The sequence below is a fragment of the Equus przewalskii genome, chromosome 8, assembly GCF_037783145.1.
Source record: "Equus przewalskii isolate Varuska chromosome 8, EquPr2, whole genome shotgun sequence".
NCBI classification, from domain to species: domain Eukaryota; kingdom Metazoa; phylum Chordata; class Mammalia; order Perissodactyla; family Equidae; genus Equus; species Equus przewalskii.
Window position 1 is genome coordinate 41,466,797 of NC_091838.1, and position 21,341 is coordinate 41,488,137.

Here is a 21,341-nt window from a genome sequence, read left to right on the forward strand (position 1 = left end):
GAACATCTGCCTGAAGACTGTTGGAGCAATTCCTCTATCACGGACGATACAGCATGTTTTGTCTTTCTGCTTTAACCCGTCCCCACTGCTGGCCCGCGCCAAGGTTTTGATAGGGACTGGGCCTGGGCCGGGGCTCACATTAATCAGTCCCCTTGTTCAACACTCCAGCTGACATAATTACAACCTGCGCACGGCAGTTATTCAAGTCGAGTCCTTGGCACTCGTGGTGCGAAACTACATAGCTCCGATCCCGGAGGAGATTGCCTTATCACACAGAACAAGGGCTCGCAGGAGTCGGAGAGAATAGAAATGGGAAAATGTCTTCCGGGAGTACTATATATTCCTTTAAAATAAGACATTTGAGAGACTTACAAGGGACAAAGGGAAGCATTGTGTGCAGGGACTGAAATGAACCAGTTATTATTTTTAAATGGATTACGTGGAGCATTTTTGTAAAAATGGGCTGGCTTATTAAATAAATTGAATGGCCCCTCGTCATCAGTGATTCTTTTCTGTAAACTTTTTCTTCAAAAGTGATCATATAACTTTAGTATAAAAGGTTTAAATGCTCCTTGATAAGACTCAATTTGACAGAATTAATAAAGTATGCATTTTAAATCTACTATTAAACAAATATATACTTAATTCAGCTTTATAAGGAATAGAGTTAGAGCCAGGGAAAAATTCTTTGAAAAGACTTTCACAGATGGGCCAGTTCGCTGTTTCCTTTGGCTGTGTAGCTTAATCCTTGAGAGAGGAACCGAAAATAAAGTTTCTGTCTTATTATTTGTTGCACCTCCTCACGCTTATCCTGCATTGGGTGAATTACCGGCCAGTTCCTCCAATATACCAGGTGTGAGGGATGCACTCTCCTTTCAGCCACTTAAGAAGTATTTACAGTTTTACAGCAGCCCCCTCCCTTGCCCCAGTTGACTCAGAGTCTATGAGCATGTGGTGACTTAGGAGATCGGGTCTGCAAAAGCAGCCAGTCGACTACCACTATGCATGCGTGCAGAAAGTTGTTGGTGTTCTAAATGTAGCCTTTTAATTGTTGTCTGAAGTAATACCAAGTTCTGGCCTAGACTATCAGAAATATTGTGAAATAGTTTCAGTTTAGGAAAAATTTTACTTATATCACCTTAAATTTGAAAAGCTTTCAACTAGAAAAGCTACAGTAAATTATCATACGTATATATGTATATATATAAAACTTGATTTGTAAAGGGGTATTTTTGGTAGGTGACTTATTTCAAGCCAAAGTTTAGTAAGCACACTGCTTTATATGGTTCAGGCCCCTTTGTGGGGTGGAGGCTATATTTATTTCAAAGACCTGGTACAAAGAGTGGCGAGATAACAATGGAGGAATTTCGACCAGCAGTTATTGCCAGCCAGGCAGAATATAGTGGAGGGAAGAGGAACAACATGGAGGGCTAATTCGACGGTCTAATTTTCACAAGTCACAAACTTCAAGCAATGTTGTTAGCTTGGCCTTGAAAAAATGTGTTTGTGCTACGTAAGCTTGAGAAACACTACATATATTGTACGTTTGTCCTTCCCCTTCAAACTCATAATGAGCAGCATATTAAAGACTCACAGAATTCCTGCTGCAAAGAAATATGTAATTTTAACTGAAATATGTGTAACTTTGGCCATCAAGGCCCTTTCCCCAAAGCCCTGAGGGCATCATGCTGGACTAATCAGGATGCTGATATTTCTGTTCTTTTAAAGGGTAGGCAACCGTTAATGTCTGCTACACGTTTTACCTAAGAGACTGGGGTTATTAGTTTCTCATAAGCGTGTAGTATAAGGCATCTGATAATTGCTTAAACCTCCTTAGTTTAGTTTTACTTCTAGAAGCATTTAGCTTATTGCCTTAGTGTTAGATGAAAGTCCACTGGGTTACACTTCTTTTCTCAAAGCAAGTTGCTTTTTTCCTCCTTTTCTAGACTGATAGTATATGAGTGTATTAAGAAGTGAAACAGTTAATGAGGTGTGTTTCTTCTCTTTGTGCTAAAGAAGAAGAATCAAGGAGAAATCAAGATTCTCTTGGGTTTGACCTCTCCTCCCTTCATGCAACTTGGAGGACAGGCCAAGTCTGGCCACATGTTGAAGTCACAGTCTCGTTTTTCCTTGTACACAAAGTACACAAGGGGGACTGTTCCTGAAATGTTAAATTCTAACGAAATGATTTGGGTTTCTAGCAGAGACAAAGTTCAGTGTTGCTTCCTACCATTTGTTCCTTGTGATTTCCATTGTTCCCCAGTAGGGTGGAAGGCAGAAAGAGAATGAGAATGTTAGTTTAAATCAGGTTATTCCTCTTATTGATTGTAGATAGAATGAGCAGAAATTTGAATCGAGAAGTAATTTCAGTGGACGTGAATGTGGGAACATGAATGGTGAAGAAAAGATGGGAAGTTATACATATAGTTGGGAATGGAAGGATCAGTGTAACAGTGTGCAAAACTCTTACATGATAAACTTCTCAAAGGCAGGGGTGTCTCCATAGGTAAGTGTGCAGTTAATATTATTTGAAATCAGTCAAAGTTAGTAAAGCATTTTGAATAGTGTGGAAAGCAAGATAATTTTAGGCTGTTACCAATTAAAGACGTCACTGAACAGGGGCGCAGCAGTTCTGTAAGTAGACAGGTGGAATTTTCAACTCTGTTTCAAAAGTTTCATTTTATGAAGCACAGCCTTTTATTATGATTATTCATGTATGTAGCTCATCTCTCCTAGCAAATCTTATTTCTTTGAGGGCATAACCAAAATGATTCATTTATATGTTTCTTTTTTATAATAGGCAATAAATAAATATTTGTTGAGTAGATTCATTTTGAAAATAATAAGTCAGTACATGCGTAAGTGGACTTTTCTTGTAACCATAGACTTTACATAGAAACCAAGGCAATAAGTAGGCTTAAATTACGTCTCTTCTGAAAGTACCTCCCAGTGGGTCTGAAAGGCTGTCCTTGCTCCCCGGCTCCTAGACGAGCACCTAGCTGTACAAGTGTGTCGACCTTCTGTGGGTCACGCATGGGCTGGCGCTGTGGCCGCTGTTCGGCAGCTTCTTCTTGAGCACACGTTAACGTGCTCCCTGCACACTGAATGTGCTGTGAAGACTTGGAAAGCAACGTAACTTGGAACCTGGAGACATAGCCACTCAAGAGTAGTGGAACACAATCAGTAACGCATCATTTTTCATCCACTTCTCTGCTAACTTACAAGTTCCTTTTTTTTTTTGTAAGACATTGCTCTGTTTTAGCATCAGCTGATGCAGGTCACCTTACATCACGTAACAAATGTTAACATAATTATAATTGAGTAATTATAACTGAAAAAATTAATGTGTATTAGCTTTTATTGTCATAACAATTGACTTAAAGAATTGGGATCTATGTGAAGCAGGAAATAAGGAATAAGTGATCTGATAGGAATTATCTTATTTATTAATAAATAGCCACTAGTTAGGAAAAAGGAAAAAAAAATTCATAGAATTTAGAGTAAGGTGATCCAGAAATTGTCCGATTAAATATTGCTTTTGTAGAAAATACTCAGAAGATTGTATTTTGTGATTACCTCTGACATATATAAACTCTTTTAATCTTAGTAAAAAGACAAGAGGTTTTAGATAATTTTGTAATGAAATATGCCATTATTTTTAAACATCTACTTTACTTAAATGCCCATAAAACTTACCGTTATTGTACATTATTTTTACAGTTTTAACTTTATCATTTTAAAAGTCAGAGCCTTGCTACCACACGCCGTTCCCAGCGCTCCTCTCACCCCACTCCCCCGAGACAGCCGTGTGTCGTCATTCATATTTCCGTCCTGCTGGAGATGGCCTAACTACTTTGCTTATTCCTCTGTTTTTTGGTTTGTAGACAGCATTCATTAGGAAATTAGCTCAGTAACATCATCTCCCACTCTACCTTTCCTCTTTTCTCTGTTTTTATTACAGAATTCCTTTTGGTTTTCTAAGTGATTACCTTTATAACTTGACTTACTGTACTTAAATCTTTTACTTGATTTATCAAATTGAATCATCTCTATGTAAGCGTGAGAATCTTTGCACTGAAGCATTTTCCCCTCCATTCCCAACTTCTGTCAGCTATGCTGTTTATTGTTTATAACGTATGCATTCTATACAATACATCCACTTGTTTTTAAAATGCGTGTTTTGATCATATTTGCTTTACATGAGGTAAATTTAAATATATTCTTGTGACTAATCCAAATGATCCAAAAACATACTAAGCAAACATAAAACTTTTCTCTGACTTGGAAACCTTTCCATAAAGATAATTGCCATCAATAGTTTGCCATGCTTCCAATACCCATTTAATGCATTTGTATATCTATATGAATACATGTATATAGTTTTAAAAAGCTGGAAGCATCCATGCGTGCATTTTTCTGGGATTTGCTTTATTCTTTTTTAACTTAATCGTGTGTCTTGGAAGTTTTTCTGTGGTAGTACATAAGGTCTACCTTATTCTACTTAATGGCTTTTGTCTAACAAGTAAGGATGAATGATGAGGAGCACACAAGCCAGGCCTTCTTCAACAGCATTTGCTGGGAAAGATTCACAGAAACAGGTGCATTGCCATTGTTCCTTCCCTCAGCCTGTCTCTTTACCTGTTGTACTCTGCAACAGCACTCAGAACCGTTGTGTTGTCGGACATCAGACTGGGAAATGTTCCTGCCTTAGGTATGGGACTTCATGACTCTGGGAGTCCTACCCTTCTTGGGTGTGTGTTCAGAGCTATGGTCGAGCAGTCCCATGACCTGGCCCTGGCCTAGGCCTCTTGCCTTGTTCTGACACCACTAAGCATTCATGGTTGGCGAATACGCTCTCCTTTTCTCTGATCAGCCTTGCCTCCCAATGTTCTACCAGGATATAGTTGGCTTCCATGGAGCTCTGTAGGAGACCAGCTCCTACTCTGGGAAGGAGACTTGCACATTAACCCTTACCTCTCAGCAGTATTGAAAACTGTAGGGTGGATCACCGTAAATTAATGACCCATTCCTCTATTAACAGATATCTAGTTTCAAATTTTCCCCTAATATTTAGCTGTTATAAATAATGGTTAAATGATCCTCCTTGTAGATAATTTCTAGAAATTGAACTCCTAAATCCAAGAGTATGTGCATATTTCAATTTTGAAGGCTACCTTCAAATGTTTTCCAAAAGCCTTTACTAACTGACACTGTTACCCAGTGGTATTCACTTCTCTGACCAATAATTAATGTTATGAGGCTTCTTAAATTTTGACCCTCTGTTACCTTAGGTTCTAATTTGTATTTCCTTCATTGCTAGAGTCATTGATTACCTTTTAAAGCTTACATGACCATTTGTAGATCTCCAATTAAGAATTTCCTACTTATATATATATATTTTGTTTTTGAGGAACACTAGCCCTGAGCTAACATCCGTGCCCATCTTCCTCTGCTTTGTATGTGGGACGCCTGCCACAGCATAGCTTGCCAAGCAGTGTGTAGGTCCGCACCTGGGATCCAAACCAGTGGACCCCAGGCCACCGAAGCAAAATGTGCGAACTTAACCGCTGTTCCACCAGGCCGGCCCCATGAATTTCCTGCTTATATTCTTTATCTAATTTTTGAGGTTTTTCTTTTTTACATATTAATTATAAGTACTCATTTTGTAATATGTTTAGTAATCATTTGCTTTCATATATGTTATCTATATTTTCTCTATTTCTTTGCCCTGTCTTTTAACTTCATTTATGATGTGTTATGCTGTATAGCCATTTTAACTTTATGAAGTATCTTTTTGTAGCATTTGAGTTTTGAATTTTATTTTGGAAAGCTCTTTCCAACCAAGATTATAAAAATATTTTCTTCTAGCGCTTTTGTAATTTAGTGAGTGTCCTTATGTTGATCTTAAAATCCAAATGGCATTTGTTTTTGCATGGTGTAGGACCATAGGCATCTGAAGTTATTTTTCCCCATGTTGTAAGCAGTTGAGTCAACACCATTTATTATATAACCCATCATTTCCTCATTGATCTGAAATGACATTTTATTCCTTGGGTACATGGATCTTTGTGCTCTCTCTTCTGGTGATGTATTTGGCTCAGCGCTCTAAAGTACATTCATCTATTTGCTAAACATCGTTGATAAAATGTTCCATTTTAGGCAGAGGAATATGAAGTTCTTTATTCTTTTAGCTTCTAGCCCATTTTAAATTTAAACAGCACAAATGCTCAGAAATCTAAAATTATTGAGCTCTTTCTTTGTGGGGCTTTGGTGAGAACATCAGTGGTAAAGGACTGTATGTCTTGGGCTGCGTTACATAAATTGTGGAACGCGTGCTGAGCCTTTAGAGTGGAGTGCTTTCTTCCAGCCGGCAGTGACTCGGCAGCTTTACGTTTGCTGCTCTCTCCCACAGAGACTTTCCAGTCTTAGTCTGATTTTTGCCCAGTAAATTTATAATTAAATACTGCTGGTTGAAAAAAATATGATAACTTCTTAAGTTTAATTTACATAAAGACTGTCTTTGGGTTATTCCTTATTCATCTTGGATTACTGTTATAAAGATACGGTAGAAACCCCTTTCCACTGAACTTTTTAGATAAATATGGACTATATACTGCATAGTACTGATACACTGGTTCTAATACATAAACTTAACTGCAGAGTAATTATTTTCAAGGATATGAGTTCAAAGAATATATTCTGAACAGGTAGAAAAAGAAATTGGCTTTCTAAATGTATACTCATATATACCCTATATAACTGTTTGGGGAATCTGTTTTTATTCAAATGAATTAAAATTGCTTTTCATTTATGGTAAGAAAATTGCCAATAATGATCCACATAGTTGAATTGTCTTGCATTTAATAGGAAGACTAGTAGTAGTAATAAAAAAATGAATTGAGTGCCACCATATTTTCTGAATATGTTTAATATCATTTACCTTAATCCTCATTACAGCCTTATGAGATACATATATTATTCCCATAAGCCAACAAAAAAAGGGCTCCGTGGTCAGAAATTTGGGGAAGCAAAGTGTTAAACCAAACTAAGGTATATAAGTAGAACTTTCAGAATTTTTGTATGTCAGTTTACATATATAACATGCTAAATTATTACCAATAGATCAAGACAATCATTACTTTCACACAAAAGAATTGGGAACAGTGAGGTAGATACATAGCTTCCCTTGGGGAAATAGAAAACTTATGTTCATTTAGGATCTCTATGTGCGAGACATTCTTGTAGGCACTTTAACATATGACATCTGTGCCCCACTCTCTCTGCATTTTGGTTTCTTTATCTGTGAGATAATATTATCAGTGCATACTAACAAACATGCGGAAATTACCTGACTGTGTCTTAGCGATACGAATTTTCTTATTGGCCAGGGTCGTTTGCTGTACCAGCTCTTGACCACAGTCTTGCGACTGACTTTGTGGTGGCGTGGATGGTAAGTTGTGATCCAGGAGGAAAAGGAGTATTGTGGAGGGATGAGCCCTGCCGGATGTGAGCTTCCTACCACCCAGGTCATTGTAATGGACTGGCCGTGTGTAGACAGGCTAGCAGACTGTAATAGAAAGTCTAGGATTAGCCTCTAATGAATAAAAGATTGATGAATATGGCATTTCAAGTCAGTGGGGCAAAGATGGACTATTAATAAGTGATATTGAGAGATCTGACTAGCAGTCTGGATCTCCAGTTCACACCACACTCGAAGATAATTTTGAAATGGATCTAATATTTAATGTAACATAATGCAACAAATAGTAGACCAAATTTTGGACAATTCTTTTATAACCTCCAAATAAGGAAGCCATAGAAGAAAAGATGAACAAAATAAAAAATGTCTGCTTTTCAGAAGATACCATAAGCAAAGTAAACAGAAAAAAATTAAAATAAGGAAAATATATTTGCAATTTCTGTCATAGACAGAGTTGGTTTCCTTAATGTTTAAGAGAATGCCTAAAAACCTTGTAGAAAACAGATAAAAAATTGGAACGACAGTAAATAGAAAAGAATATACATATGGCAATTCACTATGTGAAAAAATACTTAACCTCACTCATTACAAGAGAAATGCAAATTAAAGCTTTTAAAAATTAAAAATTGAAACTCCAGCAAGCTACCATTTTTCACCTACCACATTGGCAAAAATTCGAAAGTTTGGTAACACACTTTCTTGGCAAGAATGTACAGAAGCAGACTCTCAAACGTTGTTGGTGGAAGTGTAAATTGCTACAACTCCTCTGGAGGCCAATTTGGCAGAATTTATCAAAATTACAAAAGCATATGCCCATTGACATTTGAAGCAATTCCACTTGGCATCATGAGATTCTCTTGGCACCCTGAGAAATGGAAAATGTTTTACATGATTATTCATTGCAACCTTGTTTATAGTAGCAAATAATTGGAAACAACCTAAATGCCCATCAGTAGAGGATCAGTTAAATGAAATACACTGTATCCATACTGTGAAATACTGCTTGTCTATTAAAAAAAGGAGACAAAGAAAGTGGAGGACAGGGAGAAGGAGGAGAGGGAAGGGGGGAGAGGGAATAGAGGGGAGGGAGGAGAGAGGCATCCGGAAGCTCTTCTGCTGCATGTGGAAGGTCCCCGTGCTGCCCTGTTAGAGGGGAAAAGCAAGGTGCATGGGTACGTGCTAGGCCAACCAACTTATATACGAGGAGAGGGGAAAAGAAGATGCAATACTGGTATTTGTGGTGTTCTATTTATTATTTTAAAATACATTACCTTTGAACTGAATAAAATTTTTCCTTTATTATTTATTTTTTTAAGAAGTCCTGAAATTAGTCAGCTCCCGTCTTAGGTTCTTTTGCTAATTGCCCAGCCCTTGTTTTATATATTTTATATATATATATATATATATATATATATATATATATGTATTGACTGTAAGCTGCCTCAAGATTCCTGCCTGAGTCCCTGATCCTCTCCAGTAAGGAGCCTGCAGTGTTGTGCTCAGGCTTCTAACTTCCTGTCCAATAGTCCTCCCACTTCCTGTGCTGAGAGCACCTGCGTCTGCCCTTCTTCTTGTGCTACACTGCTTTGATTACTGTTGCTTCATGATTAAGTCTGAAATCAGAAAGTGTGAGTCCTCCAACTTAGTTCTTTTTTAAGGTCGTATAGATTCTTCTGGATCCCATGCATTTCCATATACACTTTAAGATCAACATTTCAATTTCTGTAAAAAATCCAGCTGAGATTTTGGTAGAGATTGTGTTGAATCTGTACATCAATTTGGGGAGTATTGCCATCTTAGTAATAGTAAATCTTCTAGTCTGTGAACATGGGACAAAAATAAACTCTTTACCTTAAAAATCAACATCAAACTGAAGACATTATTCAATCACTCACTCCTAGTTGTTGTATGGCCAGTTGGCTTAACTGCTACTGTTTCCTGGAGACCTAGATATGACCCTGTGTGAAATAGTACCTTACAACCCCCTAACTTCTCCTGCACAACCTATTCTTGATTAGTCTCACTTCAATTTACCATTCTAATTACTGCTCGTAGGTTCTATTTTTGGGAAAAATAGAATTTTTGAGCTGAATATCACTCATAATTACTTAGCAGAAGTTGTCCCATCTATTTATTGTTCACTGAATCTTGTGACGTTGCCACATGTTCAGCTGTATGTTGCATAATATTCTCAAGTGTAGGGACTAAAGTTTGCCCCTTTGTAGGTGTGCTGTTTTAGATGATAGTGACATTGTATGTTATAGCTTTGACTTCTTAGGCTTGGATTGGAATAGTTTTATTTTGTAGGTGTGAGAAGTTCCTTTTTGTTCCAATATTTTAAAAAGTTTTATGTTACATGACATTAGATGCAGAAGAACAGATGATAGCATAAATATACTCTATTATCCATGAACTGTATGAAATGCATCTTTTTTATTGCAGACATTGCCTATTCTTTCTTCTTGTTTGCATGTGTTTAATGTTTCTTATATGTGTATGTATGAAACATAGAATTATAAATATACATATACACAGAAGTATTACATAGATAAAATATATTAAGTGTATGTATATATAGCACAAATAATATATATGTATAAATATATATGCATGAAATAGTCCTTAATACCTTTAGAAATATCATTTCACGTTGCTTCTTCCTTGTTTTAGCCTATATTTTTAAATAAAAAGAAGACTTTCACCTTTTTAAATCCTACCTTCTCCATTTAAATTGCTTCAGTCATAGTCTCCTGATTGTTAGATTCTACATGCTATTTAGGTACTAAGAGATATTAGTTTATTTTTGTCCAAGATAGACCCTTCTTGAAAACAAAATCTTCTGTTTTCAAAGTCAGGCCTTTCTTCCTTCACTGAAGATAAGGATTCATTGCTTGTATTGTCCCCCATTTAAGTACTCATCATACATTGAAATGTGTATATTTTGGTAATTTTAATTTCTTCGCTTGATCAGTGATTGTCTTTGATGACTCTTAATGCCTAGCTTTTTCCGTAAGGAAATGATATAGGTGGTACCAAAGAATCGACAGTCCTAATAAACAGTACTAAGTAAGTACAGTAGTAGCTTTTTGTTTTCACTCCCCAATGTCAGTAAACAATGGTGAATTTAGGGGGTATCTGTGATGCCATGGAAAACAAATGGGAAATCTGCAGAATTAAGGGAGTAATTTGGAGCAGTTCACCCAGCTAGTTGAGGAATTCAGAAAATGATCCTCCTTTTAATTTTCACAAAAGTGGACATTAGTTTATCCGCCTTCAGATATTTTCCTATGTTACTTCTGTCAATATGATGCAGAGCTGTTATTCTGAGGATATTTATACATTTAAGAGACTCTACAAACCCACCCTTCTCTTAGTATGTACCAGTGTCTTTGATATGTAAATACTATAGGGAAGGAGGGCTGTGGTGTACCTGAAAATACACTAGCCTTGGAAACAGAAAACCTGCACTCAGATTCTGTCTTACCCACTTTCTCAGGGAGTGTGTGATGGCCTTGAAGCAGTGAGGCCTGTGGCAGGCACGGAAAACAAATTAGGTGCTTACTCATTTTTTCCCTATTACAGTGATTATTACTTAACAGAGAATTTACATAAAAAGCAAGTTTGATAATTCAGTAATGACAAGAAAGAGATAAGCTGCGTATGTATGTGTTCACTAACTGCCTTATGCATATTTAGTCTAAGTTGTGAGAGAAACCTATGCAAAGCTTGGCACAGCCCTTGCCAAGGCGAGCTGAAAATAGCTGAGAAAGTCTCTGTTGTTCACTTCTTCTTCTTTTTTTGAAAGCTGTTTGCGGTTATTTTAAATTTTTTAAAAATGTGAACATTAATGTATAAATCATTCAACTATATTTGAGAAATAAAGAGAAATAGTCATTACTATATAGCTCTGTTAGCGTTCTGATGTTTCTTTCTCGTCTAGACATGGAGGGACTAGTATGACTTAATCTCTCTAACCATATATGGTTGGGCATGTACCTTCGATGACAGACCCTGCCTGGGGATGGGAGGGAGGTAGCAGAAGCTTTTCCAAAAGAATATCTTGGATCCAGTTGCAGGACTGTTCCCATGATGCAAGATACCCATTCGTGAAGGAAGTCCTGCATTTCCTCTTCATCCAGATGTCGGTAGGAAAGGATGTCCCTGGCCCCTCCAGTTGTGGAGTACTGTTCTTAGTGCAGTCTTGAGGAGCTTTGCCTCGCTTAGATGATATTCCTCCATATTCCTCTTGTTATGAGTGAATGGATAGCATGTTTACTGAGTCTCTGGATTTCTAATGTCGTTTGTTGCCTTTATATGTGAGTGGTAACATAGCTGCTATAAAATTGGTGGGTTATAACCATTTTTGCATTCGTCACCAGTGTTTCCCAGGGTTCATTCCCCGCAAACTAGACATCATGATGCAGTTGAATATTATACCCGAATGTAATTCCAGTTAGAAGTGCTCGGGTAATGTGGAGCTGCGTGAGGTCTCTCCGTAGGGCCTTTCGCAGTCTGCTGTGCCGTGAGCTGTTTGCTGGCCACTGCGTCACAGCCTTACTTCGTCACGGCCTCTCTTCTTCCTCCAGCGTCTTGCAGGATTTTGTTCTTCAGCAGTACCTTCAGGAAATGCTGAGAAACATGTTGCTCGATTTTCTCTCTGGCATTTCATTTTGCTCTGTAGGAAATCTGAGGCCAGCCTGATTTTTTGTTTCTTTCTAGGTAACCCTAACACCACCACCACCACCTGCTTAAATTTGTTTAGGGCTCTTTTTATTACTGTTTTAAAAATGAAAGAGAAAAACAGCTGTGTATGTGTGTTCCGCAAGGCTCTATTTGCGGAGTCTGATGCAAAGATGCCGAGAGGGATGAAGGAAGAGACAGAACAGTTTGCCTCACAGAGCAGCATCCTTTTCCCAGTTTTCTGGTCATTTCAGGCCTTGCATTTCTGAATCTGGAGGAAAACAGTGGGAGAGGAACCTACTTCTGTTTTCAGGGGCAATTTGGTGTACAATGTAAAGGCCCTCCATTGTATTTTTTAGTCCATCACTCTTAAAAACCTACACCAACACAGAAAACTCACCGGCACTTAACACATTACCAAAACATGGGGTTGAGGGACTGTTTCTAGGTACTTTTCTATCTCCAAACTGTTTTAGACCCTTACTTATAAGCAGCTCACTTGAGAGAACTTAAAAGGCAAAGCTTCTTTGTTTCCTTAATTTTCTACGTTCAGTGGAGGTGACAGTGCTTCCTTTGTACCTCTCCTCAGTGGAGAAGAGTGTGTTCTCAGGGGTTAAGGAAACTCCTTCACTGCCCTCAAGTGGTATCAGAATAATTTGATATTGAAATCATAGAATCTGGGATTTTGCATAAAAGGGCAGAATGAATTGCTTCTGCATAGATTTGAATCGCAAAGGTAAAAGACCAACTTAAAAATTAGCACCAGGGTTAAAAAAAACTACGAGCTTCATGGGATTAATATATTATACAAGTTAATTATTATATGAGTACAACACTCAGAATGGTACTTGACACATAGTAAGGCCTACGTGTCAGCTAATGTCGTTATTTGTGGTCTAATGTTATTGATTTGACCTTAATTCAGTTTACTTTCTTTCTTACTTGGTAGGTCAAACTGTGCTGAAAATATCCGCAAACACATATTACACACTGGCAAACACGAGGGAGTCAAGATGTACAACTGCCCCAAGTGTGACTATGGAACCAACGTCCCTGTGGAGTTCCGCAACCACCTGAAAGAGCAGCACCCTGACATCGAAAACCCTGACCTGGCCTACCTGCACGCCGGTAAGGGGCTGAGGCTGTCAAGATGCTTGTGCTTTCTAAGAGGGTTTCGTTTCATTCATCACAATGTTTTAATGCTGTTTGTGCATTACCATCATGTGTTTTAATATAGTCGGGTATGTGGTAGTATCTGCTTCAAGACTTATAAAAAAATGCGTTCCAGTCATATCCCAGTCAACCATGAAAACAGGTCTTTTCAATTATATTTTATCAAGAGCAAATAATGCCAAAATAATTATCCCAGGACAACAAAGTTAATAACAGCAAATATTCAGAACACAGTTGAACTGAAATGATAGTTGTTTCAGCTTCATATTTTGACTAATTGGTAAAATTTTTAATTAAAAAAATAATGTTTGTGATTTAAAATGTTATTCCCTATCCCTCTGTACCACCGTTTTCCAGTGAATACCTGGAAAGGAAGAGAATCTGACTGAGGAGAGAGAGCAGAACAACTTGGATGGGGTAACATAGTGCCGCTCATTGCCTAGAATCAGGAGGAGCTCGTCACATGGATTTTAGGGGGATGTTGGTGATGGCAGAGGCTGCTAAGATTATTCCAACCTGGATGGATTAGAAATCAGATTCTGGAAGAATCAGAGATGTAGCAACAACTGCAGGCTTATTCCTGTAGCCCAGCTTTTTGTTTAATTAACAAGTATGCCTTGAGTGTTGTATTCTTACTGTGCAGAACAAGAAAATGATGGATCATGCGTATGGGGACTTATTTGAGGAAATACTTACCCTGAAGGAAATTGAGAAAAAGTTCCCTAATGTAGCCCGAACAGTACTGTATTTAAATCACGCTGGTTGGTGTAGAGGATGTTTTAACAGATGCTTTGGGATCAGTTAGAGCTACATTTAAACTCTACTTTGTCCCTTATTGACCTTATGACTTCAAGCAGACAGACCTCTTCATGCCTCAGATTTCTCCTATGTAAATCTGCATGGTAGTATCTATTCAAAGGATCATTGGGAGAATTTAAAGTGATAATCGCTATGAAGTTGTTAGCACAGTCCCTTTCATGCCTGGTAAGACCAGTGCAGAGGGGATAGTGGGTGTTGGTGATGCTGGAGATGTGACAGTGTTTGAAAGTCATGGGGAATCCCATCCCAAATGCAAGACTTCATTTGTAAAATATATAAACAGTATTTACTTATCTAATTTCTACATTAAAGGAAACAGACTTAGTGAGTAATTTGAGTCAGAATAATATTCTTAATGCATTTGACAATGTTTGCATATAAGGTTATTATTCATTTTTTGCTGATGTGTTTCTCTGTTTATACTCATATGATAAACTTTTTAAAGTAATGGTAGAATGTTGGACCTAGTAATCTCTGTTGTATCCAGGGCTGTTTTTGAAAAAGAAAAACAGAGGTCAGCACTCTTTGCAATTTGGTGAGGTTGTTACTGAAAAGGTTTCGAACTTGACAGTTTATCACGTTTAGTTCACAAAAACCGATAAAGTCAAGTTGAAATATCTTCTGGCCATGCGTACCTATGGTTCTTCATTAATATGAATGCATGACAATACAGATGCCAGAAATACTACCTATGAAAAGAGGTTCTTCAGGAAACAGCCAAGCAAAACAGTCTAGATTGATGGTAGTTGTCAGCAAAGTACCACTTTCCAAGGTAGTTTTGCTATACCTGCTTCTCAAGGTGCAGTGTTGAACTCTTCTGTCTGTCCCCCACATTGCTCCAATTAGACATTAAAGATGGGTTATTTCCTTAAAATAAAGTATCTCTAACTTGTAAATGAAGTAAATACCAAAGAAAGGAGGAGGAAGCTAATTGCAGACCATAGAATTTATGTTTCTTTTGTTTTGCTGCACCGAAAGGATAGACAACTTTGCTTACAGTATTGCTGCACTGGGGATGCAAATGTTCCTTGGGGATATGCTTTGAGATGTCATTAGGGTACCAAAGTTTTGAGGGAAACTATCCTAGTTTTCTTGTGTATGTGTGTGATGCTCATGTGTGTATAATTCTAGTTTTCTGTTTATATTTTTATAGTTCTGTTAGAAACTTTTTTCTGCTTAAGTATAGTAGGATTCCTCAGTATTTTCACAAACAAAATCCATGTGGTGTATATGGAGGGTCAGTTGTTTATTCCTCTCTGTTCGTGGCAGTATTGCTCTTCAGTAATAGTTTTGCTTGGATAAAGTTAGCTAGGTTAAGAGAAAACTTTAAAATGGTAGTTTTTTAGACTGACTGACTTTTTAACCTTTTAATTCTGAATCATCTGTAATACATTTAAGGATATGTGAAACGAGCCTTCCTTCATAGAAAAATAAGATACCGAGTCAAACTGTTGCTGCTCTTCATTCCATATTGCTTAGTAGTGGAATTGGGCACCACAGTTGTTGAACCCCTGGTGGGTGGTACCACAGTGGCATAAGGTCTTCAGAGTGGGGTGTGCGCTGTCCTCAAGGATACTGTCAGCTGCGTTCTCTGGTATCTGTATGCTATTCATGTGTTGAGACTTCTGTTACCAAACTCAGTGAAGCATATCATGCAATTCTTTTAATAAAAGGTTGAGGTTAAAACTAACCAAAAACAAACAAACAAAATCACTCTGATCCTGACTTGGCTATACCATGTCTATCAAACATCTAGAAGACCATTAAACAACAGCAACAGAAAAGATGGTGAATAGTGTCATGTGGGGTATTTTAAATTTTAGTTGAGATAGTATTTGGAAATTTATATATTAAAATTAGATATTTTGGGGGCCGGCCCCGTGGCCGAGTGGTTAAATTTGGGTGCTCTGCTTTGGCGGCCCAGGGTTTCACCACTTCAGTTCCTGGGCGCAGACATGGCACCACTCATCAGGCCACGCTGAGGCGGCATCCCACATAGCAGAGCCAGAAGGACATACAACTAGAATGTACAACTATGTACTGGGGGGCTTTGGGGAGAAGAAGAAAAAAAAGAAGAAGAAGAAGATTGGCAACGGATGTTAGCTCAGGTGCGAATCTCAAAAAAAAAATGAGGTATTTTATTTTTTGTTGGAAAACAGTTCTGCAGAGAGATTTTCCTGTGGCTGTGTGCTTCCCTGAGTGTGTCCACGTTGAGATGTGCCTACAGTGATGTAGGTGGTGTAATTTATGCAAAGACCATGGAACCTGAGTTCCATGGAGACGAGAGTCACATCCCTGTGTGCCATTTTGTAAGGCTGGCAGATCTCTGGACATCTCTGAGCTTCAGATTCCTTATCAGTGACGTTAGGAGTCTGAATTAGCAATCTCCAAAGACCCTCCCAGCTGTAGCATCCTGTGTTTCTGTGGGTGCAGCCTTTTGGGGGGCTAGATTTTGACTTCAGCCCTCATACCTTTGTTAAATGACTTTGGAAACTTTGTTTGAACTCGGTGGGCCTCAGTTTCCCCTTTGTAGGAGGAGGAGAGTGATGCCCACGACACAGCTTTTTTATGATCCCCAAGAGGGAATACAGTGTGTTAACTTTCACCCATGGTTGCTTGGTTTTCTCCTTCTCTGTTGCTTCTGTTGATGATTCACTGTCTTTTTTCTCAGTTAATTTGAGGAACTAGAAAAATGATTTGGGTATCATTTTCCGTGTCATACTCCAGAGAATTGAAGGGTATATGTGAGCTTTAATTTTGCTTGTTGCTTGTTTCAAAAAACAAGGGAACAGTGGTTATTTTTAAAATAAAAGTGGGTTATTTAGAAATGTAGTATTCGATTTTCAGGCAGTTTGAGATTTTCTAGTTATCTTTTTGTTAACTATTGAAATGATAACATAAATTGATTTTTAGCTTACATCTACTGTGCTTACAGAACATAATCTTAATTATTCCAATCCTTTGAAATTTGTTTACACTTTATGCCCTGCATATGGTGAGTTTTGGTAGATGTTTGAGAGTTACTAGAAAGGAATGCAAATAATGGTGTTGTTCGGGGCCATATTCTAGTTCCCTGTATATCATTCATGTCAAGTTAGTTCACTGTGGTGTTCAGACTGTCTGTATTCTTACCAATGTTTTTATGCTGGCTCTATCAACTAAGAGAGGGATATTAAAGTTGCCTGCTATGATTGTGAATGTGTCTATTTTTCTTTTTAATTCTGTTAATTTTGGCTTTATGTATTTTGAAAATACATCACTGGATACTCGCAACTTTAGGATTGTTTTATGCACATACACTCCTATGATAAAGAATATATATGTATTCCCTTATAATTATGAAATGTTCCTTCTTATCTGTAGTAATACTTCTTGCCATCAGACTATGCTTCATATTGGTATAGCTGCACCAGCTTCCTTATAAGCTGCATACAGCTGCGTTTTGTTTCTTTATCTGCTCTGACCATTTTAATCTTTTATGTGAAATAGTCTTTTACTTTAGTATTTATACTTAATATAATATTGGTATAGTCATTATAGTCAAAAATCGAAACTCCCCAAGTGTCCATCAAGTAGAATGTATACAGGTGGTGTATTTACCTCATGGAGCACTCTACAGCAATGAGAGTGAGTGAGCTACAACTAAAGCAAGAATGTGAGTAACAGTTGTATCATTGGAGGAACTAAGCCAAACACAAAGGAGGGTATTTGTATGATTCCATTTTTATTAAATATAAAAGCAGCCAAAACTAATCTTTGGTGTTGGAAACCAGCGTGTGTTTTTCCCTTGGCGGCAGCGGTCCCTGGGATGAGGACTGCAGGTGCTACTGATGTTCTGTTGCTCATCCCCACGTTGAGACACGATCGTGTTCAGTTGGAGAAAGTTCTTCAAGCTCTTCCTTGAGTTGTGCACTTTCTGTATGTACTTAAAGAAAACACAAAACAGGATTCCTTTACCCCCCAAATTTCTAAAGAGGTTCATTTAAGTCCACTCTAGATAGAATACAATGAAATTTTACAATCACATTAATCGTCACAAAATTAATATCAAATTAAAAGTGACCAGAATTATTTTTGTCATTGTACATTATAATTTTTTTATTTAGTGAAATTCATTTCACCTCAAAAATGATCTTTGTATTTTTAGCAACTGTATTTCTACCGTCTCTATTATCCAGGAATAAGTTTCACGTTCATTCGCTACACCTTGAGAGAGAATTAAATACACTGTGTGTGTGCAGTACAAGTGACCTTTAATCGGACTTGGGTGGTTATGTCGCAGAATGCTTTAAACCTAACCTGAGAGCAGGGAGCGTGAAGATGGAGCAGCCAAGGAGAGGGCAGAGGCGAGCATTCTGAGGCTCTGCTGCTTGTGCCTGAGAAGAGAGGGCTGTCTCGTCTCATGAGGTCCAAGTGACAGACTTGTAGTTATGTGTCTGCAGCTCAGAGAGCTTGTTTGCTCTTGAAGTAATGCTCATTGCTTGTGGATAAATGCCCCCTCGAAGACCCAGATGTGGAGTGGTCACTTTCCCATATTATGAGCACTGCGTTGAGACCAGGAAGTTGATTTATTTTTTGTTTTCCTCTGAGAAACTGGGACTTTCAATGTAGTAAATGTTTATGTCTTTTGTAAAGGTAGTGATCAAATGGTGTTCTCTTTTCAGGGGAAATTAAGCATTAAGTGATGACATGATATTTTCCCTAATTTCCTTAGTTTTCCACTGTCATAGTTTTTTAATCATATTTGAGTTGGTATGATTTTCATCAGTTCTCATATATTAAGACTTAACCATTTAAAAATATACGTTAGATTATTACATGTGCAGTGTGATAGCACATGAATCTATCAGACTCTCTTCACAAATTGGGATTTTCATCTTCTCTAAGATAATTTTTTTCTTCCTTATAAAATGTATTATTCAACTGCATTCCATAGCATTTTTCTCTAACCCAGTTATAAGGATAAGAATGTGAAAGTTTGGCTCTTATCAAAACTCCAAATCCTTTTTCTTTCCAATGGTAACTGATCCAGTGCCATTTAAACTGTACATAATGTAGGCCTTAATTCTATCCCATGCATCACTTTATACTTACGCAGGTTGAATTTCATATTCCACCTCTGAGCCTATTTGCTTAATCAATCGCAGTTAAGATAAAACAGCTGTAGACTTTTGTATCTTAACCATTCCCTCTCATTTAGCGGTATATTCAAATTTCCTAGTATAAAAAATCTTCATCGTTAATTAAAAACATTAGCATTCTGATATAAAGAGTCTTGTAGAATGGAGTCTTTTCCCAAATTCCTTGGCCCTCTATTTTTAACCCTGTTACTTTCATCCCCTTTTGTTACTTGGATGCTCTGACACATGTCATGACATTTTGTACAATAATTCATTTCGTGAAAAGGTCCAAAAATCTCCGAAAATCCTGACAGTTTCTCATTGGCTCTCCCTTACATAAACCAATTATTACTTCAACCTAAAAAGGAACTAAATTTTTTCTGACATGATTGCCTTTGGTAAATCCATGCTGACTCACTCCTATTAAATTGTACTTCTCCAAATGTATCATTAAGCTCATCCATAAGTATCATCTCGAATTTATTTCCTAATATAGATGTTATCCTTACAGCTCTGTAATTTTCAGCCTCTCCCCTCTTTCTTTTTACCCTTCAGACTGGATTCCTTGTTTTCCAGTCTTCTGATACTTCACCACTAACAAAAGACTTCCTAAAATAATTAACACTTCAACAATTTGGTTCTTTAACCTCAGACATCATCCATGGGTTAATTTACTCCTTTTCTTAACTGCCTGCTAAATGTTTTTGTTCCTTTCTGACTCCTGTCTAAAATATTCTAGCGTCTTCTGTAGGGTGGTGTCCTCAGTGTCCGTCATGGCCTGGCGGATTTGATATTTTGGAAACTGCCCTTCTCTTCACGTGCTTTCTCACTGTCAGTCCTGTTGGAGCTCCTAAGTTCAGAACTAACTCTCTTACATACTTTATAGTCAATGGGTGAGTAATGTCACAGCAGTGTTTTTCATCAGCCTACTTTTTCAGTAATGTAATTGCTATCCAGGATCATCTCATTTGTGGTTGTTTATCAGTAAATATACTATTTACTGATAAGTTAAGCAGACCCTCTGAACTCAGCACTATTTCTCTTTTATTGAGTAGTATACTGAAATAGGTTTTTTAAAAATGTTCCAATTAAACATTCTTAAATATTTTAAAATTTAATCTGCTTAACAATAAGTACGTTCTCTCCAACGTTTCTTCAATCTGTCTAAAAAACTTCCTTCATCTGCTTAACAGTGTGGATCAGGATTAAGGAAATATTTGCCACCGTATGTCTCTCTGGTCCACCCTTCTGCCTCTTCTGTCTCTCAGTCCTGCAGGAGGGCAGTCCTAATTGTTCTGGCGTCATCCGAATTGTACTTATGTATGGTTTCCTATTTCAGGCGAGTCATGTGTAGTACTGAAGAACTTCCTTACCCTATGCTGTCACGTTTTGCATTTTCACTTACAAAGAGAGAAAGAGGAAGGGTAGCAATAGTGTCTGTGCCAGGCTTTTCTCTGGGCCATTAAATCTTCAAAACAAATCTCTTTGGTAGGTGTTATTCTCAATTTCCTGATTTTAAAAATGAATTTTCAGGAGGTTAGCTTGCCTGAGGAGAATATATAACTACAGTGTGGCCGAGTGAAATCCATACCCGTTTGTCTGCGACAGTTTTCCAGTTACATAATTCAGCATTTACAAGAGCTTTAAAAAAAATGGGCATCTCTGAGTTAATGAAATTCTTATCATGGGAGCCTCAACAGTTTGGAGTTTTAAGACTTCAGATAATCTGAAAACATGTACTAGGAAGTAGCATGGCATAATATAATAAAAAAAAAAAAGCCACCAGGATAAATGTTTTCACAGTCGTACTTCTGCCTAGGGCAGAGCCGGGTGGGTGGATGGATGGATGGAATCAGGTGAACTAGGTTTTAGTGTCCTGGCCTTATTGTGGGTGAGATGCGTGACTTTACACAGGTCCCTCAGCTGTTCTGTGTGCATTCTCAACTGCAACATGAATAACAGTGTTTAGCCTTTCTTCTGAATATGAGGTTCAAATTAAATAATACTAGGAAAGAGCTTTGAAAATCATCATTGGTATTGAGATTTTCTTTAAAGGAAAAATGTGTTGG

At 37.6% G+C, this 21,341-nt stretch overlaps 1 protein-coding gene across 2 annotated transcripts in view; it reads left to right on the forward strand.

The window, feature by feature from the left end:
• Positions 1-21,341, forward strand: part of LOC103542424 (zinc finger protein 407-like) — a 184,898-nt gene that overhangs the window by 24,979 nt on the left and 138,578 nt on the right. For both annotated transcript variants that reach the window (XR_011543442.1, XM_070631727.1), the window contains exon 4: positions 13,110-13,288. Coding sequence is in view for 1 of the 2 variants with exons in the window: in XM_070631727.1 (XP_070487828.1) it covers positions 13,110-13,288 (179 nt within the window). In the remaining variant the exon portion in view is untranslated. The remainder of the gene's footprint in view (positions 1-13,109; positions 13,289-21,341) is intronic.